The sequence below is a fragment of the Solenopsis invicta genome, chromosome 3 (assembly GCF_016802725.1).
Source record: "Solenopsis invicta isolate M01_SB chromosome 3, UNIL_Sinv_3.0, whole genome shotgun sequence".
Classification (NCBI taxonomy): domain Eukaryota; kingdom Metazoa; phylum Arthropoda; class Insecta; order Hymenoptera; family Formicidae; genus Solenopsis; species Solenopsis invicta.
Genome location: NC_052666.1, coordinates 643,265 through 669,295, shown reverse-complemented (window position 1 = coordinate 669,295; position 26,031 = coordinate 643,265). Strand labels below are relative to the sequence as shown.

Here is a 26,031-nt window from a genome sequence, read left to right as displayed (position 1 = left end):
GAGAGAGAGGGGGGGAGAGAGAGAGAAGTAGGAGAACCAGGTGCGTATTACAGCGCACGCTACGCGGCATTTCCCTGCCGAGATCGCGTGCCCTCGAATTTCCGTGTCGGTATGTTTTCTTCTCTCTCTTTTTTTTTCTTTCAGCTTTTTGCGATAATCAACGCGCGATCTCTACGATCGCGCATCTCTCGTTTTTCTCACGAAAGTGCGCTCGAAGAGATTAGATCTTATGAGAATGATGAACGAAGTAGGCAACTGGACGAGCGAATACTTTACGGCGCGTGCTCCGCAAGTGCAACTTTTGCACCTGAAACATGAAAATGTTGAAACGTTTCTAAAGACACGAGGATTTGCATTATACGACGAGCGGGACTGTTGCGAGGTATAATACGCCAGCGCAAATCGCGGAAATGCAGGTAGGCTCGCGCGGTAGCCGTTTCCTGTCGTTCCGAGGTAATCCGTCTACGCTGCGCTTCGTGCTTGCTCCGGAAAATTCAGCAAGGCACGAATCGCATTAACTTAGTCGCGCTGAAACACGCTCCACACTCCTTGCATCCAGGAAAGAAGAGATATAATCGTACGCATAAATAAAAATAAATTAACAATAAATTACTCGAGTTTGTACAGCGTACTTGTACGTCGTGCGATACGAAAGATAAAATCAGAGCGAGCATAATGCTATTATATCTATTAATGCCTATTTCCACCAGCGCAGATTAGCTTTGATCCCCAGTTCAACTTGCTCTTCGGCTTTCTTCCGTTCCAAGAATTGGAAAAAAAAAAAGATAAGGAGTAAGTTGAACCGAGATTAAAATTAATCTACATCTGTGGAAACGGGCGTAAGCCCGTTCTCATCTGAAATTCTCGTGGCAGCGTACCTCCAAGCCGTACAAAATTTTGGGGACCAGCTTCCAGCGGGAGCTCACGCAGCGCGGCGGCGACGGCGTGCCAATAAAAAGGTACCGTTTTCGCGACGAGCGGTCGCGACGGGTTCAAGGACCAAGGAGTCCACCGGCGCGAAGCCTGTCTCCCGGTGGACCCAGCGATTCCTCGCGGACGCGATACACGCACCGTGTGAACTCACCTTTGCTTTCTCGACCTTTATCGTGTGTCTGCGACCGCAGCATCTCGATTGGAGCGAGATGAGTAAATATTCTGTCCCCTTCTTCCCTTCCTTCTCCATCTTTCTTTCCCTTTTTCCTTTCTCTCTCTCTCTCTCTCTCCTTCTCTCTTTCTATTTCTTCCTCTCTGTTGCTCCAGATGAAGGCCCAAGGTTTTCAGCTCGGTGAATACGCGGTAACCATGCTGGGAACCTGTTCCCTCCTCCCCCTCTTCCCTCACCCTCAAGGGGGGGTCGCTTCCAGCTCTTTAAAGGTTGCGTTTGTACGTTTCCCTCCGTGTCTTTCCTCCGGTCCTCCTCTCTTTCTTCCTGCGTTTGTTATTATCGTTGTTATCGCGCGGCGCTACCATTAACGATGTAATCGCCATTAGATGCAATTAAGATTGCGCTACTGTTACTCGCTTCGCTAATGTCGTTGTCGTTTGAAGAAGACGTACGTTTTTCTCGAGGCATCCATCCGATTTAATGAGCCATGTGCGTTTCGTGTGATTATGACTTATGCCTTCGTCTATTGTACCGTTTTCTTTGTATTTGCAGTTGAGGTAATAAATATTTAAAGACGAAGCAATAATAGAAGTTTTCGACCATGGGCTTTAAATCTCGAACTATTGTATTTAAAAGTCTCAGGCTGTTTTGAAGATTCTGTTTGCGCTTTGCGTCTATAATGTAAGAATACACACACACACACACTGAAGAAGACTCCGTAGAGTCGAAACGTTTGTGTCTCGAGTATTAATAAATATGTATTATAAGTTATACGAACATCAACATCCTTTTGCTCGTCCTACTGGCCTTTTCAATTAATTGTTAAATAATTACTTATTTATTTGCGATATTTTTACGCGCTCTCGTTCTCTTCCGCCGCGACAATAAGCAGTTATCATCAAAATTGGAATGTCCACTCTACTAGAATTATCTCCTCAATTAAAGATTCCCTCTTCCTCTTAATCTCATTCTTAGGTGTTGATTCGTTGTCTGGAATTTCTAACAATTTTAGGCATCGCGTAATGTTTCAATCGTTGCTCAAAAGCTAAGTAACAGAAACTAAAATTGTTTTCTGACAGTTTAAGTAACGATGCGATCTTGAACCTTGGGCTGAATTCCCTCAAAGGAAGGTTCACTTACGCGTGACCTTTGTAATAGTTTTGAAACTTTGAGACTAAATATTTTTCTTGAAATCAATTGAAATACGCATTATGATCACTTTTAACAATTGATTTAAAAATTAATTACAACCGATCTTTTCAACCTGAACTTCTTAATCTGTTTATTTCCATCTGATTATACTGCTCACTGTACAATATAAACAGCATATGAGACGAGACTATAAATTATATAAAGATTTAGTAGGGATTGTTACAACTGAACTCTGGTCCCGAACGATTCGATTGCTCACGCATAACACGCATTTTGTCGAGAAGCTTCAAGCGAATAGGGAGATTAGCAACGAGGGCGAAGGATATTATCAGCGCGTCCCATGAGCGAAGTATATTCGTTCTACATCTAATTGTCGGTTGTCCGCGTCGGTTAAGTTACATTCCTGTTAGCGACGCCGAACATCGAACTATGCGACGACGGTAACATTCATTACTTCTCGCAATTATTATTATTTCTAATGAGGGTGTGCCTCGCGGCCGTTGTCTCTGTTTCTTCACCTTTGCCCCTTATTCGTCTCTGTCGCTCTCGCTCTCTTTCTCTTCCAGCTACTCTCTAAATCTGAATCAGTGGAACTTTACTGATTTGCAGTGCTACGCTAACAAGCGTGTCATCAGTGACTATTCACCATTTTTCGATAATTTTGATTAAGAAGGGGGTACTCTCACTGACCGAATCCAGTGTATTGTCACTGCAAAACAGTGCATATATCACTAAATGAATTGGTTACAAGTGTATCACTGAAAATAGACTATTAACTGTCTTTCGGTGAAAAATACACTGATTCCAATTTAGAGAGTACTCTGTTGGTTTTCGAGATTTTTGAAAAAATTTTAGGTTAGGTTTTTTGAATCTATGTATAAATCTGAAATTCTAGAAATTGCAATGCTTAGAACTTTTTGCTTAATTTATTGTATGGGGACTGGTAACGAGAGATATCTTATTGCACTTAAAAAAATGACAAAATATTATATATTATTAGTGATACATAATGTAGATCGTATATGAATCTTAATAATTATATAAAATTTTAAAAATTACGAGACGTGTCTTAGATAACCTGAAGACGTTGCAATGTTCTCTAAATTACTTAATTACTACAAGCTCCTTTCATATTGGAAAACAAATACAATCTAATCTTTAACTACGTGAGATAATAGGAAAGAATTTCTTTCCACATGTCTGATAAATATCTGGGTGCATCCATTTTGAATTATTCATTTGACTGTGCTTGGAAGCAGGCCATGTAAAATCGCCTTAAGATCTACCCTTTCTTTCCGCCGCAACCTCGGCGTGCGAGGAACTGCATAGTGTATCCCGAGAGGGAGGGAGAGGGAGAAAGAGAGGAAAAGACTCCGTGGAGAGTTCCACGGCTACCGAGTCGGCTGAGGGAAATTAATGAATGGCAGCGATCTCGTCAGCGTTAATAAGCGTGCACCTGGGAGCGGAAATCGTTGTACAAGGGAGAGAAGGGAGGAGGCCCTTTCCTGTCCTTTCTAGAACTTTGCGTTAAGCGAATGGAGGGACCATACGGGAGATATATCGCTTTTCAGGCGAATCACGTAACCGACGCGTCGCGACGTCGTCCGCTAGACGCTCTCAATGAATGCTTTAAATCCTTTGAACTCTGCCGGACGAGACGGCGCAAAGCGAGCCCTCTCCTCGGATCGGAGGCAATATTATCTCTCGTCTATGTGTATTTCAACTATCGCATATTACGGATGGAGTTTCATCGAAATAGTAATTATGGCGTCTATTCGGGAATGTCCCCGAAGGGAATTTAAGTAATAAAGATACGATTAGAGAGACAGTTATAGAGATAAGATACTTTCAATGTCAATGTTTCCGAACATACAAGGGCGTGTGATATCATAATTCTAAAAACGCTATTTGCGTAGATTTAGGAAGAGAATCTTCGTCGTTGCGAGGAGGAGCGTTGCGTGCCGTTATCGGCGAGGAAAAGCCGCGATATTCGCGCTTAATCGCTCGTCGTCATTCCGTCTAATTGAGACTGTGGGGGGAAAATTGGAGATTTGGCCCTGACATCTATTATCGCTGTCTGCCTTCCGCCGGTGCATAGCGCAGCCCGTGCTACGACTCTCCAAATGCAGTATGATACCGTGTTGGCTGCGCTTGTATTAGGTGAGTCGGTGGACGAATGCGAATGTGTGCTGACGTGTGTGTGTGTGTGTGTGTGTGTGTGTGTGTTATGCGCGGCTATACGTACCCTCGAGCGAAGCCAGCCTCGACGTTCGTCTTCCCACGAACCTTTTACTGTACGTACGAGTCTCGTTACTCGTTCCGGGATCAGGAAACACTCCCATTAAGGCCGTTTTACACGGTCACGCGAATAACTTCGACCGGCACCACACCGATCGCGTGTGAACCACCTGTGTTCGCGCCTTTAAAAGGACACGTGATGCAATCGCGGGCGCGGTCGTAACGATATCGTGAAAAAATTCGAAATCCTTATCTCGTGTAATCGTATTGTTTAAAAAAAAAAAGGGCGAGCTTAACTTTTGCGACGTGTCACAAATCCAACTACAGTTTGCGCAAAGTTTACAGTACTTTCTAATAATACATAAATGGGACGTTGAATTAGTTAGTTTGGATTTCGTTTCCAATGATTTTTCATGTTACTTATATTTCTGCTTCTCGTGAAATCGAGGAATTGTTTTGGTTCAGGGAGTTGAAATATTTTCGAAGCGTTTCACGAGCGATTATCCGCGCTCTGCAGACTTGGCAACGGTCGGGACTTGGTCGAAGGAGGATTGGCTCGAGGCGCACAATGTCCTCTATGCTAATGTATAGTTGTACATTCCGTGCTGAAGGCGATGCTAATATCACGACTACGGTACGACACGTCCGTCGATATTCGATGTTGAGTCACGTCAAGGGAATTATACCGATTCCTTCTCAGAAAGCCACAGGGAGAGAAGGAGAAAGAAAGAGAGAAGAAAGAGAGAGAGAGGATGAACTGCGCGTCCGAGAGTTGGAACGGGAAGTCCGCGGGACTGACTTCCCAGGAGCACCGACGTAATTATAGCGTTTAGAGCTACCGAACGGTAACTGAAACCTCCCTGAGCGACGCGAGAAAGGGCGAGCTTCTGACGTCCTCTGCCTAATGAAGAGGAAAAGCCGAGAAGTTACGATGGATTTCTCCTGCCAATGGTATCCCAGGGATGAAAGGAAAAACTCCTTTGCGAGACGTTAAACTGGAAAATCGAATGTGTAACCCATCGGCTGAATTAATATCTTCTGTAAATCTATTCGATATTGTCGTAGACATAATGTATCGACAACTTAAATGCACTAACAGCACATGATATCGAACGAATATTGTGATATTTTACAAATATACGCACGATATCACGATATTGTACGAATGTTCGTACGATATCTGGAATATTCTAGAATATCCATATGATATCTTGTACTGTTGGGGTAGACGCAAACATTCCTCGTTAATACAAACGTTTTAAGCTATAAGAAAAACTGAACTTACGCAGAGGCATAAATAATTACTGCTAGTATATAAGAGTGCAAAATGATCGCACATGTTGCTTTCACCTTTGCTTCTATTTTTACTTTTTCTTGCGCAGCTTTACGATTCTTCGCAGAATCGTGATGTAATTTCAGAGGAATATGATGTTATTTAATATAAGGTCTAATCATTCTTCCTCATTGACGAGATAAGCTAGACGGTCAGTTAACATCGATATTCCGAGAGTTCGATGCCCTCGAACTCAAGAGAGAGAGAGAGAGAGAGAATTGAACGGTCCTCTCATTTGATGTGGATGAGGGACTTCCCTCAGTTTCAACGGCGGAGAAGCGACTTTGCGTCTCATCTTCGGGACTCCACGTGTCGAGCGGGTCTTGACACGGGCATTGGCCGAACAAATTCGTCATCCCGGAATGAAAGGAGAGGGAGACTGGGACTTGTCCTCGTTGCCGGCCGCCGCAGAAAAGGCCCACGATGTCCGCTGGAATATATCCGATATCTTTGGAATGGGGCATAGGTCCCAACGCGGCGGCGGCGGCGGTGGCGGTGATGGTGGTGGTGGTGGCGGCGGCGGACATTGCCTGAACCTGTCTCCACGCATCGAAGTCTGCCTGCTCACCTGCATTCCATCATGAGGCACCTGGAGGGAGAGCTTTCGGGAGAGCTGCAGGATCGTGCGAGTCGTGCTCGATGCCCTCCCCGATTCCTCTTATTAAAGACCGTCGATTTGCATTCTTTTCCTCCGTCGACACTTCGGAAGCGAAAGATTGTACCTGAAAATATCCCATTGATATATTAGATCGATCAAGATAGTATGTTGTGATTAAAAAAAGAATTATTTGCTTTTTATTTAAAAGTATATTAGATTCGATATTTTGCCACACGTGGGTGTACGTCACCCGACCATTTTCAATTGCGTATTTCTCGGTACGTAATAGCACTTGAACAATTTTTTCTTTAATTGATACGACAGAAGGTGAAGAAGAAGATTAAATAGCTGCGAAAATTGCAAGGTTGAATATATTCAAAATATTCAGATAGGAAGGAGCGAACGATTTATGAATGCCAAGCATTTTTGTAAATAGCTCGGGTGTACGACACCCAGTGTGTCAGCTGTGGGTTAATAATTGTTCCATGCGGTCAATTTTTATTATGCTTTGCAAATTTTTGCACATGACCTTTCCTACTGTTTTCTTGATAATTAATGATATACTCTTGGATATGGCAACTCCTTTTGCCGTCGAATCTCATTAGACGAATATGTTTCACGTTAATCTCCTAGTAATACCCCAGATTGGTCGATTTGCATACGCAGTAGCAGGAGTCTGCATGGGTACATTCCTAGCGGGTCGGACTCGGCGGCAACGAGGGTGCAGGATCGGCTGACCGAATCGCCGCGATCAGTGACGTAGCCGTATGGAGGATCGGAAATTCTCAGGTTCGAGAGAGGCCTGGGCCTCAGAAAAAGGAAAAGATAAAGCGGACGAGCGCGCCGCGAAGCCGCGCTCTCCTCTCAACTCTCTCGAACCTACCACTTAATTTAATCTTGCTCTAACATCGAGCTCATGAAAGGCAATCCAAACTTCTCTCTTTCTCTTCTTGTGAAAATGAATCTTGTCGGTTAATTATTTTTTTTTTACGGTCCTCATTCAAGTCTGGAAATTCATAAACGTTTAGTGGAATGGAATTTCGTTAATTTTGGCTCTGACTTATCATAGGAAACATTAAGAGCACTTTTATCATATTCTCAGTTATATTTAATCTACATTCAGAAGTAAGTACTGCTTTTTCTTCTTCTGATTTTCAATGTACTAATTCTTTACCGTTTTCATTTCGCTCCGTATTTACTTCGTGTTTTACCTCTGCACCATGCGAATTTTATTAAAATTATAACGACATAAAATTTATAAAATTTTTTTATCATATTCTCAGTTATATTTAATTTACATTCAGAAGTAAATACTGCTTTTTCTTCTTCTGATTTTCAATGTACTAATTTTTACAGTTTTCATTTTAGCGTATTTTACTCTGCACCATGCGAATTTTATATTAAAATTGCAAAAATGATATAATATTTATAAAATTCTTACGCCGATACCGTAAAATTTTCAGAATAATGTATTGCTGCGGCAAAAAAAATAATGTCGAATAAACGCGAATGAAAATGTATTGCGTGGTCGGCGAGCAAGTGCAGAAATCGGGCGAAATCGAGCGCTAGCGAAACGCAAGTAGAATTAAGCAGCGTAGATTGCCGCGGAATAATTTCCTCATCAGTCTTGTGTCTTCTGGACGTAACAGTTACGGTACTGCGGTCGAGTTAAACGTTCTGCGGGAGAAGCTTAAAGGACTGTCAAGCCAGATTTATGAAAGGACTTTCTTACCGCCGTGCTTGCAGCCTCCCGCACGACATTCGATTTAGCGATTAATAACAATCGAATCGTTGCGCCTGCCGCGACCGGCGAAGCTATACAAACGACCGACGAATAATTATCATGCTTCTCTCGCCGCACGATTAAAGCCCGATTGCGAAGATCGTTTGAATGTACTAAACTCAAGTTGGCGCTCGATTACATCTATCTGAATCGTGTTTCTCTTTCCATACGAAGAAATAGAAATAGAGCTCGCCTTATATTCCCTCCCCCCCTCAAAAAAAAACGTGACGCGAACGTCGCTTGTACAAAAAGCGAAATGACGCAATAAATGTTGCATTTAAACGTGATTTATATTTGAATATAAAATTTCGTTAGCCTGAACGTAATAAATTTGATGCTCGCGGAAATATTGGACGATAACGGAACTTCGTGACAGCAAAAGTCCATTATGACGAAACTTTAATGTTTCGAAAAAGTGACGAACAAAACTCGGAGCGTTGGAGAAAATTAGACAAAGTCTTAAACGCGACTTTGCCGATGTATCGTCGCCGACGCGTAGTCGTAAAATTCATCACGTCGCTGAAACGTTAATGACACGGTCATATAGATAACAGCGCGCAGCATTTAGTTGCAATTAAATATGTCGATGAGATAAGTTCTCTTTGCGGAACGAAATAAAACCCTGTTTTGTTGAAATTAACCAAGCCGCCAATTATTCGTGAAATTAATTATCGCCGTGATAATAATAATTATTAAATAAACGTTTCAAAGCTCCGTTTTATGAAAATTTTTGAAATATTAATTATTGATGATTTCAGTTAGCGCGGCGATATAATGTCAACAATGTAAATTAATATTGCAAACATTCGCGAGTTTAAATTCATTATTCTCAACTCTCTCATTATTCCTTTCATATTATAATTATTCTCATCCTTCTGTCTTACAATATCTCAAACAGGCTAGCGCGGCACGAAGTTTTAGAATTTAAGCGTCTGCAGAAATCCAGCGAGGATTCCCAACTTCGTAGAAATTGGTTGCGCCCTCCGTTTCTTTTCTGACAAGTATAAACCTTGCGGCTTCCTACGGGGATTCTTATCCCCATGCATATGTGTACGCGCACAAAAAACGACTCGAGTAGCCGGCACGTATCTGCATTCCTGCGAGGCGACGGTGCTCTCTGTGCCGACGAGAGAGTAGGGCCTCCACAACGCGTTCGAGAACACGTTGGCCCTGTGGCATGCGGGCTCAACCCGGCCCCCGCGCCGGGGTCACGAGAAGTTAAGTAGCCGCTTCTCTCTCTCCGGGGCCCTACTCCGAAAGCGAACCTCCCAAAGTGTGATGCAACGTACGCCTTAATCAGCGACGCCTGATAATCCCGTATCTCGTGCGCGTTCATCCCCCCGTACGTACGTACCCCATTTCCACCCGACGAATCCCATTCGTCGGCACCCCCGTCGACGAGGGAAAGATTAAAAATACGGAGAGTGGATCTTACAATTGGTCTCCTTTTCGTGCCTTTGAACTGAAAGGGAGAGAACGTTCCTACTTTATTTAAAGAAGAAAAGAAAGAGTAGAGAGATTGTTATTGGACCGTTCTTAATATTTTATTTTAATCGGGTTCTGAGCTGCAGCTTACTTAGCTGTATACGTTTAATGAATATGTAAACCGCCCCTGAGGTATTCCCTCGCGTACCGAAGTGTGTCTTCCTTTGATATGGAAATAACCAACGGGAAATTTTTATCGATAGATGTTACGTAAGGCACTTTATTGCATCGGGGTGGGATATATTTCTTTTTTTAGGTAGCGGGAAATATACAGGCTCTATCGGTTAATGGCATAAATTAAAAATATTCCTCCTCCGTGTATTTTTACGTGCCTGGAGGTAAGAATCGCGTTGCGTTATATTTACGCTCAAAGCGTCAATGAATTTTAATTACATTTTATATACAACGAAATATAAACAAATAATTCTTGGGGGTAGATAATACTTTTCAAAAACAGTTGTGAATTTGTTAGAGAATTTTTTTATTAAATTTAAGATCCGCGTAGCGTGTTGTAAAACAACTATAAAATAACTGAATTATGCATTTCTTAATTACAACGCATCAATTGAACAAATTTCGTTTTTATTGGCTTTTAGCGAGAAGCAATTTAGTTACATTTTTTTTTATCACAATTTCTTCTTTTTTACCATGTTTTAGGAAACTTGGCTTGGATCTAGTGCCACGTCAAGGTGCTCATATGGTGGAGCCGGATACCATGTCCGTCGTAGAATTATATCACGTGGTAATTAGAATTAAAATAGTACACTTTTTTCGCATCAATCGTACAGCTTGCGAACGCTGAATAACGAGTAGCAACGAGATGGGAAGGGTCAAATACGATGAGCGCAACAGCGATGAGATGTCTGCTTCATTAAAATGCTGACCGCGGAGGTAGTATCGTTCAATTTCGCCACGTGCAGAGCGATACAGTTACTTCTGTTCAGCGAACCAGGCTTCTCATAAATACGAATATAACCTGTTATGATTGTTATGTACAATTTATTGAACTGCGGTAATCGTAAAATATTATTTTTATGGCTATATAAAATTTATTGAACTACGATAACCGTTTTTCCAAAACATCAAGCGAGATGCAATTTCAACAATTTTCCAATATCGCCAATTTACTAATGTTTCTGTCGGTATGAGCTAAAGTAAATTAATTAAAAGAGCTTTGTGTGATCAAGTGCAAATTGATACAGTAATTAGGCGATACATTTCTATTCAACATCCTCTAATTTTTGACTGTGTATCGATATGGAAATTTTTGTGTGGTTTACATTCTCAGGTACGTAAGTTACAATAGATTTTAATACATCAAGACTAAATTTAGGAGTCAAAGAACTGAATCAATTGCTGTAAATAAATGAATAATTAATGTCGTTTGCGCGGCATTAATTCCGATTTTTTCTTTGCTGCAGCACGTGCAAAGCGCCGAGAACTCGCAGGGCGCGTCCGCTCGTGGTACTATACGCCGCAAGGAGCACAGAAAGGTTCTAACTCATCACCTGTACTTCTGTATGAGAGATTTCGGCCATTCGGTCGGCGAGGACACCGAGATCTACTTCTCTCTGTTCGATGCCAAGCGGCAGCAGTACCTGAGCGAGCGCTTCCTGGTGCGCATCAGCAAAGAGGGTTTCTCCAACTATGTGGAGAAGATGCACAGCAACTGCACCATCTTCACGGATCTGGGCAATTCCGACTTAAGTCGCGATCTTTATATGGTCGCTCACGTGATGCGCTGCGGCCGGATGTTATACTCTGATTCCAGCAAGAACAAGACTGGAACCACGACTTACAGGCGGCCCCATGGAGTGGCGGTTCTCTCCCTGGCGGAAGCCTCTCAAGATCACGCGGAGGAACTCGAGATGACCTTTAAAGTAAGAGAAAAAGACATGTAGTACGTATTCTAAAGTTTCATTCCGATTTACCAAAGATCTAAATTTCTAGAAAAAAAAAATCGATTAAATCTCATTTTGAATTATTTTTTCAGTTTCATTAATTTTTTTAAATAACATTCAATGAATCAATTTTAATGGTTTCTATTCGTAGGTATATCAGGGAGATGAGAAGGAGTTTCACCAACTCCACGAACAAATTATACGTAACAACAAGTGTTCTCCTTTACCCGGACAGCCCAATTATGGGATAGTCGTGTCCCTCCGTATCCTGCACGGTGAACTCTCTCAGGTGCGAGATGAGAATCCATTACTGTTCAAAAATATCTGTCTCACGAAGAAGCTCGGCTTCTCGGATGTCATTATGCCTGGCGATGTGCGTAACGATCTGTATCTGAAGCTGGAACGGGGTGAATTCGAACGCGGCGGAAAGTCTACTGGGAAGAATATCGAGGTGATGTAACATTTTCTAAGATTTATATCTCTCGCAATACATATCTGTTGTGCAAAGTAATAAGTTGTACGAGAGTATGTTTATGCAGTATAGAACTAATTTTTGATTTTTCTTTTTAAGAAAACAGTACAATTATTATGCAAATTTAATAGATTAAACTGTGTAATAAATATGTAACGTAATATAAAATACAATTTTCTTAGAAAATAAATTATTTTTATGACAATGAAATTAAATATGCTGTTGCAATAAAATTAGGTGACAATCCTGGTCCTAGACGCGGACGGCCAACCCTTGGAGGAGTGTCTGTTTGGAGCCGCAGGGACGGATGGTAGCTCCGAGTATCAGAGTTTGGTCATATACCATCACAACAGCCCGTCGTGGGCGGAAACTGTGAGATTGGCGATACCCATCGACAAGTTTTACGGGAGCCATGTGCGTTTCGAGTTTCGGCATTGCTCCAGTGAGTCCTGATTGATATCGATCTTCCTTCCTTTTTTTTCAACATTTTCAACTTTTCTTCCATCTTCTCATATATTCTCTATGGTCTTTTATTTATCTTTTCACAACGAAAAAGTTTTTGTGTCGCAGCACGTGAGAAGAACGACAAGAAACTTTTCGCTTTCGCATTTGTACGGCTGATGGAGCCCGGAGGTGCTACACTTCAGGATGGCCCGCACGAATTGTATATTTACAAATGCGAAGAGCGTGCGAAATTGGATTCTCTGAGTTACCTATCGTTGCCCACCAGCACGAGAGAGCCATGCGCCTCAGGTAAATTCGAGTTCCTTACTCAAATAATCATATCCATGAATAATATTCAAAGTTTGATACGAATAAAACAATGAATTAATAATTCTACAAATTAATACGATATTAAGTAGTTCTGAAAGAAACAGTATTAAAATTAGATATAATTATTTTCTTGTTCCAGGTCCACCAGCTTTCACTAGATCGCCCAAAGAGACTGTATTCGTGCATACTCTGCTCTGCAGTACCAAGTTAACGCAGAATGTCGATTTACTCAGTTTGCTACAGTGGAAAGCACATCCTGAGCGAATATCCGAGGCTCTCGGCCGCGTTCTTCGACTGGACGGCGAAGAACTGGTCAAGTTCCTACAGGACATCCTCGATGCACTCTTTGCCATGTTTCATACCGAGGACGGTAACTCCACGGCGCATTCCGGCCTAGTGTTCCAAGTACTCGTGTCTATCTTTAGCTTGTTGGAAGACTCCAAGTTCGAACACTTTAAGCCAGTAATGGATGCTTACATTTCGGACCATTTCGCTGCGGCTTTGGTGTACAAAGGTCTTCTCAGCAGCGTGCAACACTGCGCCGATTGGGTCACCGCCGCGGAAAAGCAAGAGCCGATCATGAAATGCTTCCGCTCTCTCGAATATATTTTCAAGTTTATCATCCAAAGCCGGCTGCTGTTTGCTCGTGCAACCGCCGGTCAATACGAGGATAGCTTCAAGCGCGACCTATATTGCGTATTTGCGGCTCTTAACAAGATGTTAAGTATTCCTCACGAAATGGTGTTGCTGTCACAAATAGCGCTATTGTTGTCGATCGCGGAGGTATTCGCGCAGCTAGTAGCAGTGCTACCGGTCCTCGAAGTTGCCAAACTCACTTGTTCAATGCTAGATTCGATGCCGCGGGAACCACCGCTGCAGCTCACGCAGGCCAAGCTAGTTGCCATTAAAAATCTCACCGCGTCTAGTCTGTTTCGCAAAGATGACGAAAGTCGGAACATGTTGCTCGTCACTATATGTCGGCATTTACGCATCCATCTAGCACGCAGGGAAGAATTACGATCCTGCACCGATATCCTGGGCGAGATACTCAGTTTCTTGCATAAACGAGGCAGAGACACGAACAAGGTCAACAATTGTATACATCACGATGTCGAGACGCTTTGCCTGTCGGTACTCGATGTGCTCATACAAACTATTCTGATTGTTATAAATGCCAACGGACCGGTCCTTGGCTGTCTCGTTGGCTGTCTCATCGGATTGCTTCAGTTACTCGACGAGTATCATTACGCGCGACTCTGGGAAGAATTGACATACGCCGGCGATCGGAAACCCCTTAAGGACTTTTTGCTACGGGTATTCCTGGTGCTGCGGGATCTCGTGCGTCAGGAAGTATTTCCACCGGACTGGCTGGTTATCAGAATGCAGGCCAATAACGTCATTCTAAGATCGTTGCAAGAACTCGCGCAGCCGCTCGCTTTCCGCTTCCTCCATGGCACCTTTGACTCGCAGCTATGGTCCACGTACTTCAATCTCGCGGTGGCTTATCTCACCCAACCGTCGCTCCAACTCGAACAATTTTCCGAAGTCAAGCGGGAGAAGATTGTAGAGAAGTACGGCGACATGAGGGTACTCATGGGCTTCCAGATACTGTCCATGTGGTCGCACCTAGGCGAGCGTAAGCTCGAGTTTATACCGGGTATGGTAGGACCTTTCCTTGAAGTCACTTTGGTGCCAGAGAGCGAACTCCGCAAGGCAACCCTGCATATCTTTTTCGATATGATGGAATGCGAGCAGAGAGCTCGCGGGAGCTTCAAGTCTGTAGAGTCCGAACTGATCGACAAGCTTGACATTCTTATCAGCGAAAATAAGGGCGACGATGAGTACAGACAATTGTTTAACACTATGTAAGTTTATATTTTAAGTCTTGAGACTTTATATTTTAAAATACACAAAGATAGAGGTTTCAAAAAACATATTAATTTCATAGATATCATTATTATAACTATGTAGCATTTTTTCGTATTTTTTCTTATATTTATAAAAGTGTTACGTAACACTTATCACATTTACAATTTCATGCCGCTTCAGGGAACATCTTAGCGCTGTGTAAGTGCAACATTTACAATCGAACGTGATTTTATGATAGATTTAGCTTTAATTAATTTCCTACATTTGTGTGATTACAGATTGCTGGACAGGGTGCAATCCGAAGATCCAACTTGGAAGGACAGCGGCACGGCCTTTATAACGTCCGTCACGCGTTTATTGGAAAGGCTTCTCGATTACAGAAGCGTTATTCAGGGTGACGAGAATCGCGACAAGCGCATGTCGTGCACCGTAAATTTATTGGTAATGTATTAAAGAGCTCTAAAGATTCTCGATTGAGTAAATCTAATAATATCCGCGTAATTATTTATTACTTATTAGTAAGAATAATATACTGTAGCTGCAATCGAAGAACATGTGCCGCGAATCTATAGCTATATGTACAAATTATTTCTCATGACTTAGCGCGTTAATTAACTAAACCGTGCGACACGCGACGACCATCACATGTACACTCTGCAGATATATATTTATGCTTATGGCCACTCCATGCATGATACTTAGCACTCGCGTTCGCGCTCTCCGATGGAAATTTTATCGCTCTACCACTCTAGTTGTTGGTCAAATCATAAATCGCTAGAAGCGAAAACCTCTCAGAGTGTAACATGGGGATACTTTTACTCTTCCTGCAGAACTTTTATAAGAATGAGTTCAATCGGAAGGAGATGTATCTGCGCTACATCTACAAGTTGCATGATCTACATCTGGTCGCCGAGAATTATACGGAAGCTGGCTTCACGATGAAACTCTACGCCGATCAACTAGGCTGGGGCTCGAACATCCTGCCACCTGATCACGTTCATCCTCAGCAACCGGAATGGCAGCGCAAGGAGCTGCTGTACCACAAGATAATTCATTATCTAGATCGTGGCAAATGCTGGGAAAAGGGTATACCCTTGTGCAAGGAGCTGGCGATCCTATACGAGACTAGACTGTACGACTACGCCAAGCTTAGTCACGTGCTGAAGCTACAAGCCAAGTTTCTGGATAACATCCTGACGCAACTGCGCCCGGAACCGGAGTACTTCCGCGTTGGATTTTACGGCCTCAGCTTCCCGCTTTTTGTCAGAGTGAGTTTGACATATAATCCAAGGCGATTTTCAAAGACATTTTTGATGCGTAATTTAAATGCAATAGTTTTCAATCAAAAATATTTTATTAAAACTTGATTAGCATTATTTTTCTTCTTGTGATAGATACCTTAAAAATGGTGTTTTATTGCAGAACAAGTTGTTTATTTATCGTGGTCTGGAGTACGAACGAATAGGCGCATTTACTCAACGGCTGCAAACCGAGTTTCCTTGTGCGCAAATTTTAATGAAGAATTCTCCGCCTGATGAAAGTATCCTTTCATCCGAGGGTCAATGTAAGCGTGAGATCAGATTTGTTAATTTCTTTTAAATTTTGAGAATCGATCCTAGTGATTTGAAAAGCAATAATTTTTTTTATAACAAAATTTTCTAATGATTGTATTAATGATTATCGACTTTTACAGATATTCAAATTTGCAATGTGAAGCCGATTCCCGAGGAGGGCAGCCTGGCTTGTAGCGGCGTCGAAGTTCCAGAACGTGTAGTCGCTTTCTACTTGGTGAACGACGTTCGCAAGTTCACGTTCGATCGGCCGTTGCATCGTGGTCCAGTGGATCGCGAGAACGAGTTTAAATCATTGTGGATCGAGAGGACGATGTTGACAACGGAGGCTAAGCTGCCAGGGATCCTCAGATGGTTCGAAGTGATCGAGAAACGGTCGGAATTGTTGGCACCGGTACAGTACGCCTGCGAGACTATGCAGAGCGTAGAGAGAGAACTGAGACGACTGGTGGCGCAATATACTGCGGAGCCACACAGAAATATCAATCCATTCAGCATGCGGCTGCAGGGTATCATTGACGCTAACGTAATGGGCGGCATTACCAAATATCAGGAGGCTTTTCTTACGCCAGAATTTGCCCGACAGAATCCCGAGATGGTGCAGCATGTTAATCGATTGAAAGGATTGATTTTGGATCAGATGAGTGTACTAGAATCTGGCCTAGTATTGCATGGTCAGATCGCGCCGACCGGGGTTCAACCGTTGCACAAGAGATTGATCGAAAGGTTCACACAACTTAAGCAAGGTCTCGGCCCGTTGGCCAGACAGAGAACCATTCATCAAGACAGTATCGTAAAGTAATTATATTCTATATATTTTATAGAATTTGTTTTGTTGTATCACAATCAAAGTTTCTAAATTGATTTTGTTATTAGTTTCATTACTTTAATCATAACTTTGTTTTCCTAGTTCGCCTCTACCACCCTTGCCGGTTAACGACAAGCAGCGTCCAGCCACTCTGGAAACCGCTGGTTCTAGATCGTCGCACGCCGACAGCGACGGTTTTCTGGAGGACGAAGGCTTCTACACAAAAGTTGACGGCGTACCGCCACCTATTCCGCAGCGAGAAGTGCGGCCGCGTTCCGTCGGCTATGGCACAACCCCGCCTAGACCCACGCATCAGAGATCTCTCAGTAAACCGCTGAGTCCAAAACTGCCATTGAGGCATTCCTTGCCTACTCCTACTGATGGCGTGGATCAAAGTGGCCTCAGAAGCTCGTGGAGCGAACCCGGACCCGAGCCTGCTCCGCCGCTACCACCCAGGGGTTGCAGTAAGTTAACTTTTTCCATCTGCTATCTATGGGCATATTAAATTAATATTTTCTGCATACATTGTATTTATTATTAGAATATAACGAAATTTAATACGGCAAGCTATCGAGAGTAAATTCTTTACGAAAATACATTGTGACTTTTCCTATGCACGCAACGTTTTCTATTTCAGTGCTAGACAAAAGGGATTCGAACTCAAACGCAGTACCGCCGGCGCCGCCGAAACGCGGTTTAACACACAAACGCACGAATACAGAATGGAGCACTGATGACGATTCCGAAATCACGGAACCAAGAAACGAACCGAATGACTTGCGTGACAGCGGCATCTCTACGGCTAGTCTGCTGGACTTTCAATCACATCTGACAAACTTAAATAATTTAGGCTACGAGGACTTTGAGCCGCGCTCCCGATGCAACGACATCATGAACATCTCACCACCGTCTGTGATAAACGCGCTCAACGCCTCCACTGGTAGTTTCGCCAGCGGTACATTCCAGGGCTCGCATTCTCTCCCCAATCAAGAGGTGAGGAATATAACAGGAAATACATATATATATGTACAAAAATATTTTGTTATCAATATAACATCTCTCTAGCTGAATAAATTACTAGTAATATTTTCTACAATAAAAATTTAATTAAATGTTATTCTTTTGTAATTTTTTCATATTTCAAAATTAAATATATTGATAATAACAAGCTATAGTGTCTTTTAATTAATTTTTTTCGCTTCATGTTTTCATTTTATACTAGATTCAAATAATGCCAATAGATATTTATATTCGTAAATGAAGAAGGTAGCAATGATTTGATTAATTTTCTTTTATAGGTAAGTCCTCCACCGATTCCTCCGAAGGCTCATCAGGATACTCCGTCAGCTCCTTCGACCCTGGAGAGAGTATCCAACAGGACGCCGAGCCACGGCCACTCGGAGAATTATTCCGTGCCGAAGATGCAAACGCTCTCCGTGGCGTCTGACACGGAGAGCACCGTGTAGTGACGCTATTCCCCTAGTCTTTAGCGGTTAGTATTTAGTGATGTGTATGTGCCATTATGGTCAGACGCGAATCCTGTGCTCGATTTATCGAATCGTCGAGTGGATTCTTTTAGAGGATAACTTAAGCATAAGAGTATCATCGTTGTCATCGTTGTCGTCATTGTTGTCGTGTCTAACAAATAAAACGCGAAAAGACAGACTTGAATCTATCATCATCGAGATTTCTATTTGCATATGAACTTCGTACGTAGCTGATAACTGTAAGTCAAATCAAATTGTAAACAACCCGAAATCACATCGAACTTCCGAATACAATATGAAACGGACCGTATCCAATTCGCGTATATAACGTACCTTTGTAGAAAAATAGAGAAGGAAGGTAAAAAATGAGTAATACTCGCCCTTGAACGCCGAAAACGTCCAGTAAGAAGCTTCTCGATAGATTGTTCATTTGGACGTGATCGGCGATTGAATCGCGATATATATATACATATATACATATGTATCGACTTTACATAAAACATCGCTCTTCCGAATATATCGATCCATACACATACCACACTGACACTATATATTTTGTAATTTATTTATATTTTCGACGAGAAAATAAAGGTAATTTTTAAATCAACGATATTGCTGCAGACTATGTGGAGTAATATTGCTAATTTACGGGTTGCGGGTGTAGTTGGAAGAGAGGTTGAAAAGAAACGAACCCTACCCCGAGATACTGAGGAGTATATAAATTATGTATTTTGTCATATTTCTTTTTTGTCTTCGTTTCGTATGAGTGTATATACAAAAGTATGAAAAAAACGCGCCGTATGATTGTACGCTTCGACTTACGCTATTTTTTTTTATTCATGGCATGTAAAATAAAAAATTGTAAACTTTTAAAAAAAGTAAATGAAACCTAAAATTATACATATACTTGTACAGGATGATTCTTAATTATATGTCAATTCTTTAAGGAGTGAATACAGAGTTCAAGATAAAAAAAAGAGATCATATAAAAATCTGTATGATCTAATGACATTTCATGACATTTTTTTGTTTCTCTAGTTTACCCTCTGAAGAATTAATATATAATTAAGAATTATCTTGTTTATATAGGAGAGAGAATAGGCAGTGGAATGTATACATTGCACAATACTGAACTCAAGGAGAGAGTGAATTCAAGATAGGATGGAATGAGATTAATGAGTACGCGATAATGATTGGAGATCATTTTTCGTCCTCCGTATCTTCTTGAATATCATTGCTAATCAGCGGCAACGATCATTCATTGAGAATCGGAGATTCACAAATCGGAGCTAGATCGCTCCTGAATAAAAATAATAACAAGCGCAAATATTTATGGGGTCTATCATAGTGATTAAAAAATTCAGTGCAAGAGCATTGATCTTACTCCGTCATTTCTTCTATTTATCTCAAATACAAAAAATTGTATTCTCAAAACATGGCCTATAAATTATGAACTTGATTTTTTCTTTACAGTCTGAATCTTTCAACTGCGTAACAGTAGATAAAAATTACATCGAGATATTTTCCAATGATATAAGCGAAAACTGCCCATTTGTAATTATAATTTATATTGTGTGTGTGCATATAAATATATATCAATATATACACATACATACATATAATTATAAATCATTGGAATATATTTTAATGTAAGGATTATCTCTCAAGATTACTCTGATAGACCTTCCATATGCAATATATAAACAGGCACTCACACATACATGCTAATTAATATGGCTAAGTATGTAAGTACAGTCATGGCCGCTTCTTAAAATATATATATATATCGACGATCGTTCGAATCTTTATTGCGCGTTGGACACTTAAGCTAGGCGTAAATTAAATTACTTTGTACGTTGTTCTCGTTCGTGTCACAGACCTCGTTAGACGGACGTTTCCGCATTAATATCCTTCCTGCAACAGTAACAATTTTGCAATTAGCTCCGACTCACGGACGATATCACGGAAATACGAAGAAAGTTAGCGATAGAGACAATCGTTGCGATTTATAAATTTATATCGTCATGCTCGCTTACCTCCTCGCTGATGATTTGACAGTCAGAGTAAGCACGGATCACAGAAAAGATACAGTTATGTTAGAACGTTCCAACGCCACCTTTTGCGCATACAGCAAGGACAAACACGGGAAACCAAAGAAAACCAGAATGAATTAAGAGAAGTGTTATGAAATGCGCTTAAAACAAGAAACGCTGTAATTTAAGTATGTTAGCTCGCTGTCCATCTTTTTTTTACATACGCTAGATGTGACGTATTTGTATTGTCTTTTTGTAAATTGTTTTATATGTCAATGAACACAACAACTTTTTGAATAATCGTTTATATAAAGGTTTCTATTTTTATCCAAACATGACGTGGTTTTATATTTCTACGACTTTGTTCATTTTGATTGTAAGCTTTCAACTGCATTTTTTTCATTAATTATGTACATTACCGCAGCTACAGATCAATCCAAATTACATTTACTTCACTTTTAGATACAATTTGCTGAAGCTATGGATCAGTCAATCACCTTTAAAGCTTCCACATTGAAATCATCATAGGTGAAGCTCATTGGATGATGTTCATAATCACAAGTTAACCAAATAATGAAAAACTAGGCTTTAAAGAAGATATTATTGTCATTTTTAAAAGAAGATATTTTTTTAAACATAGTTTGTTATCTTTACATCTTTGATTCAGGCATCAAATCCATCGTACATAAAAAGTTCGTACATTCAAATCTCTGCTTTGCATCTATTTAAAAAGCCATCCGATACCCGATAAAAAATAAAATTCTCAACTCCAAGCATCTGTACTACTCACTCGGTCTCGGTGATGGTCTGTTCGTATTGTTGCTGCTGTTGTTGTTGTTGCTGCTGCCTCAGCGCCGCCAGTTCGTTGCTGTGTTGTAGATCATGAGTCAACGAGCTCGACAGTATTCTGCCGCTCATCGGCAGGATGTACTCGGGCCTGTCCTCCAGAACGGTGGGGGTGCCCATTTTGCCACGTTTCAGACTGCCGTACCTCTCGGAACCGCTGAGATTGTCGTGCTGGGAACCGTGCAGACTTTGGCCTCGCTTCAGGCTACCATAACGTTGCTCGGAACCACTGAGATTCTCGTGATTCGAATTCTGCGAATGATGGCTCATGCTGGAAGCGAGGATGCGCGATGACATGGACAACATGAATGGGGTAGGCGACACTGTATGGTCTTCCTCGGCAGTATAGGGAAACAGGTACTTTTCGCCCAGATGGTGCACCTTATTCTCTTCACCTTCCGAGTAGTTCTCGTCCGGCTGGTTCTTCTGCGGCGAGCTCATTTCTGGATACGGCAAAGGGTTTGGACTCGAGGTTTTATTCGAGGCCATCTCGTTATCTGACATGGTACCACCGGACCATTGGCTACCCCGCACGTCCATCACTGCAAATTTTTTTACACATTTTTTATTTGTTCTTAAATTTATGTGATGATACTTGTTCATTTAAACTTGTGTGATTTTCCAATCTCACCATTTGACGATAAGTACGCTTCTGGCAGTTGGGAACTCCATCGGGGAGCATAAATGGGTTTAATGTTGGGGAACAGCTCGGCGTTTGAGCAAAGTATGTTTAAGTGTTCAGCAGGATTCGTGTGAATGTTGGGTAGGTAGCTATGGGTAACGTGCTGCTGCGTGGACACTCCCATGTTCCTGTGTGACCTCGACGTGACGTCGTCCTCGTCGGAGCTGTGCGAACTGGCGAGGTCCAGGCTTCTGCCGCCTCCTTCAGCTTGCGAGCCGTCGGAATCTGATTCCGATTCTCTGCGCTGACCTCTCACCTCCGTCGAGGTTTCGGCTGGAAACATCATGTAACGCGTCAACTTAAAGATTTTAAGAATTATCTAATGAATTAATTCGAATCAATCAACTTTAATACGGTTAATAAAATTTTCGTCTGCCTTTTTACAAGTACCTTGTCGAGAATGTAGTACCGATCGATGACTCCTGGACGACAGGTACGGATCTCGATCGCTATTGTAATTGCTTGTGGAGGTTGATGTGTGTCTCAAATGCGTATCGCTGCGATAAGGACTCGAACCTGTTTTATTTGTACTTCTTGAAGTTGTGCTGCTTGTAGAAACGCCGACGTGGACTCTCTTGCACACGGATTCCGCGCCACTGTAGGTTGAGGAATAAGCTAATGCCGAACGCTGAAATATCGCCAATGTTAATACATTCGTGTTTAATTTATTACGTAAGATCAATTCTAGTCAATTTTAAATTACGTACCGAGTGGCCGTTTACGTTTTGACTGCTACTTCCATTGCCCATACTCCCTTCCAGCAAAGGTGTCTTTTTGCCCATGCATCTCAAGAGACTCTGATACAAATTTCTTCTCACTCTGCCGTTAATGAAGCAGTAGCCGATCAGGCTGAATGCCGCGTGAACCACAATAGCGATACTCAACAAGTATGACAGCATCGGTGAGTTCTCCGATGCATTAAGAACCGCCAGAGTCCATGTCGAGCCCAGCAAAGGTAACGAGGCCACGGATAGCCACAGGAGTGTTCGTAGATTTCCGAAACCCATGATGTGCTCTTTCAGAGTAAATGCTGCGCGGATGCACATTACGAGAATGCAAAAGTTTACCAACACTGCCGCGCAGACGGGTCCTATGAGCGACCAAATCACGGTCTCGTAGATGGACAACCAGCAGCTGGAAGATAAAAAAATTATAAAATAAAAAAAATTACATTTAAAGTTGAAAATTATATTCTAATAATTTTGACAAGTTTTACAAGAAATGATATATTATTATATAGAAAATTATCATTTGTATAATATATATTATCATTTGCTTGATAAAATAACAAAACTTTTAATATTATAATAATAGTGAATTTTCAAAATTTAAAAATAAAAACATTTTTAAAATTAATATTTATTTAAAGAATAAATCGCCAACTTACAAATAGAAATTTCCATACTGATCGGCTCTGACACCGATAGTAAGTCCAACGATGACAGCCGGCAGACCGTATCCCATCGTATAGTAAAACCTCATCTGGCCATGATTTACGTCTCTCATTTCCGTCAGCATCCGATACAGATGAACGGAGTCTACGAGAGTCCACGCGAAGGTGCTCAACCAAGCGTAATGCAATCCTATCGCCGTAAGCTTGCATGGAAATTCGTTGGAAATAAGAGGATTTCTAGCTTTCAGCGCAATCAGGTACAGGATTTCCGCCACGAGAACGCATAACACTAGATTCTTGTGGATACTGTTGGAGTTGGTACCACCGCCGCGGATCAATGCCAGGATTAACAGAGCGGATAATAGCAGAGGCAAGGCGAGCATAAATGCGCTATAACTGGTCACATCCTCTAGCAAGGATGGCTCGGGGACATATTCGAGATCAAGGACATCCGTCAGTATGGCAAAAGTGGACAGTTTCATACAAGAGCAGTTCACGATAGTACCGAAAGATAGAGAATTGTCCTCGATTTCCGTGGTGCAGCCCATTCGGCTCCATTCGCCGACTCTGAAATTTATTAGTTGAAAGAAATGATTTCTTGTGATGATTTCTTTGTTTAGCAATTTTAATTTAAAGATTCTTTTGTTGAAAAGAAGAAAATTAGAATTTTTGTATAAACAAATAATTGCGATCAATTAAACCTACCGGTTATCAAGTAAGTTTAGTTTTTAACGAATTAGATTTTTAATTTGTTAAAAATTAATTAACTCTTCTTACCCTCTCGCCGTGCTCCAATGGACGCATTGCGGATTTGTTCTGGTCTTAAAATCATCGTTTTCATTGAGCCAAAGTCTGACTTGAATTGGCGATTGCAAAGGGATTCCTGTCAAAGATTCATAGCCGTCATCCGAGGGAACTAACACCGAGACGGTCATTACGGGCGATCCAACCGCTACTTCTACTCCCCATCTAACTGCTACCGAGTCGTCGAATCTGTAATTCAAGCGTCATCATCAAAGCAATCATTAGCCTGATAAGTCATCTTTTAATTTTCATTTTTTTACATAATAAAGCTAAATAAGGATAAATAATTAATTCATATTACATTAATACAATGATTAATCGATATGAGCAGCGTAACGTACCTTTGTGGTAAGAGAGCACCGAGTTCTTTGTATTGCACATAACTTAGCACAGCCTTCCGATTGTTCAGACTGTTCTTGACATTCAATTCACCCTGCATGAGGGATTTGATACCTAACGTATTGAGCGGTACTTGGATCTTCGAGTGAGGATCGAATCTTCTGGGATCAGCCATGTAGTTGTTGTACTTTGGGAAGCTAATAGATGGACCAAAATGCGTTGAAGAGCTCAGAAAAGCTGAGGTATCGGGCAAGACGACTTTACGATCGGCTTCCACGGGTCTCGCCGTTGATAAGGAAAGATCTTCTTTATACTCGACGGCTTCGTAGCCGAAGAGACTCTCTGATGTTACGACGTCTAGACCCAGCACTAAAATATAACGTATATAATTTAATAATAAAAATAAAAATCAATGTTAAAATCTATTATTCTCAATTATATTTAATTAGTTATAACAATTTTATCACAAATTATTTTATTAATAAAAATAATTAAATTGAAAAGATCTCGCACTCACCAACGTTATCGTCGACTACTTCAAAAGGATTGGTAAAAGTATCGTGTTGAGATGCCGTTAAAGTCTTCAAGTATTTCGCCATAGCGTCCAGAATCTTATCGGGATTGTCTCCGTTAAGTTCCCCTATCTTTTCCCATTTTTCTTTATATTTCGCTCGCAGAATTGCTCCGGCTATGCCGACCAGATGGGAGACGTAATCCTTGTCCTGGCTGTGAGTCAAGTTCAAACCCACTAGACTTTCCTCGTAACGCAGCAATGCCACCAGCAAAGATTCCGCCACCAGAAGATCCGCTCCGTACATCTCTCTCGTAACATTCACCGCTCTGTGAACGTCCTTGGCCATCTTCACGGCTACATATGTGTTTAGCGTGAGATCCTTGGTCTCCAGGGCAGCCAGCTGGTGTCGTTGCTCAACGAAAGCCTCCGAAGTGCAGTTAAAGAGATCGGGCGATTGCCAACCACCCAACTTGTCGTCACAGGATCTCGAGGTTTTGCCTTCGGCGGTGCCTGGGCAATCCTCGATGGCCGTCATCCCAAAGAGAGTCCGCGGCCACCACAGACCGTCCGAGTACGATCTGGGACAGCCGTCGTAGACTACCTCACAGCCCCTTAAGGTCACCTAATTTATTAAACAAATTGATATTTTAATTAACAACAACAAGAGTCTTTCTAAATAAAAATTATTATTAGAGACAGTTTTACTGTTTTATTTTAAACATGTTACTTTTTTTTCAGAAGAAAATGTTAACTAAAATATATTTCAGGCGACCTTGTAATTGATTTTGCTTTGTTCATGAAAATCTTGAGAATGTCACGATGCTAGTTGTAATATATTTTATTT

At 41.5% G+C, this 26,031-nt stretch overlaps 2 protein-coding genes across 8 annotated transcripts in view; one reads left to right on the top strand and one right to left on the bottom strand.

Moving 5' to 3' along the window:
- Nucleotides 1–20,942, top strand: part of LOC105193020 (dedicator of cytokinesis protein 3) — a 56,893-nt gene extending 35,951 nt beyond the window's left edge. For 2 of the 4 annotated variants that reach the window (XM_026137213.2, XM_039446747.1), the window contains 14 exons: nucleotides 10,352–10,436; nucleotides 11,116–11,574; nucleotides 11,747–12,046; nucleotides 12,305–12,509; nucleotides 12,638–12,820; nucleotides 12,981–14,706; nucleotides 14,891–14,908; nucleotides 14,989–15,151; nucleotides 15,541–15,978; nucleotides 16,133–16,274; nucleotides 16,404–17,079; nucleotides 17,192–17,553; nucleotides 17,727–18,082; nucleotides 18,388–20,942. In XM_026137213.2, coding sequence (XP_025992998.1) covers nucleotides 10,352–10,436; nucleotides 11,116–11,574; nucleotides 11,747–12,046; nucleotides 12,305–12,509; nucleotides 12,638–12,820; nucleotides 12,981–14,706; nucleotides 14,891–14,908; nucleotides 14,989–15,151; nucleotides 15,541–15,978; nucleotides 16,133–16,274; nucleotides 16,404–17,079; nucleotides 17,192–17,553; nucleotides 17,727–18,082; nucleotides 18,388–18,555 — 5,281 coding nt within the window. In that variant the 3' untranslated portion in view covers nucleotides 18,556–20,942. The remainder of the gene's footprint in view (nucleotides 1–10,351; nucleotides 10,437–11,115; nucleotides 11,575–11,746; nucleotides 12,047–12,304; nucleotides 12,510–12,637; nucleotides 12,821–12,980; nucleotides 14,707–14,890; nucleotides 14,909–14,988; nucleotides 15,152–15,540; nucleotides 15,979–16,132; nucleotides 16,275–16,403; nucleotides 17,080–17,191; nucleotides 17,554–17,726; nucleotides 18,083–18,387) is intronic. The other 2 variants (XM_026137214.2, XM_039446748.1) reach the window with 2 other exon arrangements.
- Nucleotides 20,050–26,031, bottom strand: part of LOC105193015 (protocadherin-like wing polarity protein stan) — a 28,988-nt gene continuing 23,006 nt past the window's right edge. For 2 of the 4 annotated variants that reach the window (XM_039446744.1, XM_039446743.1), the window contains exons 8-16: nucleotides 25,191–25,809; nucleotides 24,676–25,042; nucleotides 24,308–24,523; nucleotides 23,525–24,097; nucleotides 22,845–23,271; nucleotides 22,528–22,765; nucleotides 22,087–22,410; nucleotides 21,400–21,997; nucleotides 20,050–20,619 (exon numbers count right to left, since the gene is read on the bottom strand). In XM_039446744.1, coding sequence (XP_039302678.1) covers nucleotides 20,583–20,619; nucleotides 21,400–21,997; nucleotides 22,087–22,410; nucleotides 22,528–22,765; nucleotides 22,845–23,271; nucleotides 23,525–24,097; nucleotides 24,308–24,523; nucleotides 24,676–25,042; nucleotides 25,191–25,809 — 3,399 coding nt within the window. In that variant the 3' untranslated portion in view covers nucleotides 20,050–20,582. The remainder of the gene's footprint in view (nucleotides 20,620–21,399; nucleotides 21,998–22,086; nucleotides 22,411–22,527; nucleotides 22,766–22,844; nucleotides 23,272–23,524; nucleotides 24,098–24,307; nucleotides 24,524–24,675; nucleotides 25,043–25,190; nucleotides 25,810–26,031) is intronic. The other 2 variants (XM_039446745.1, XM_026137212.2) reach the window with 2 other exon arrangements.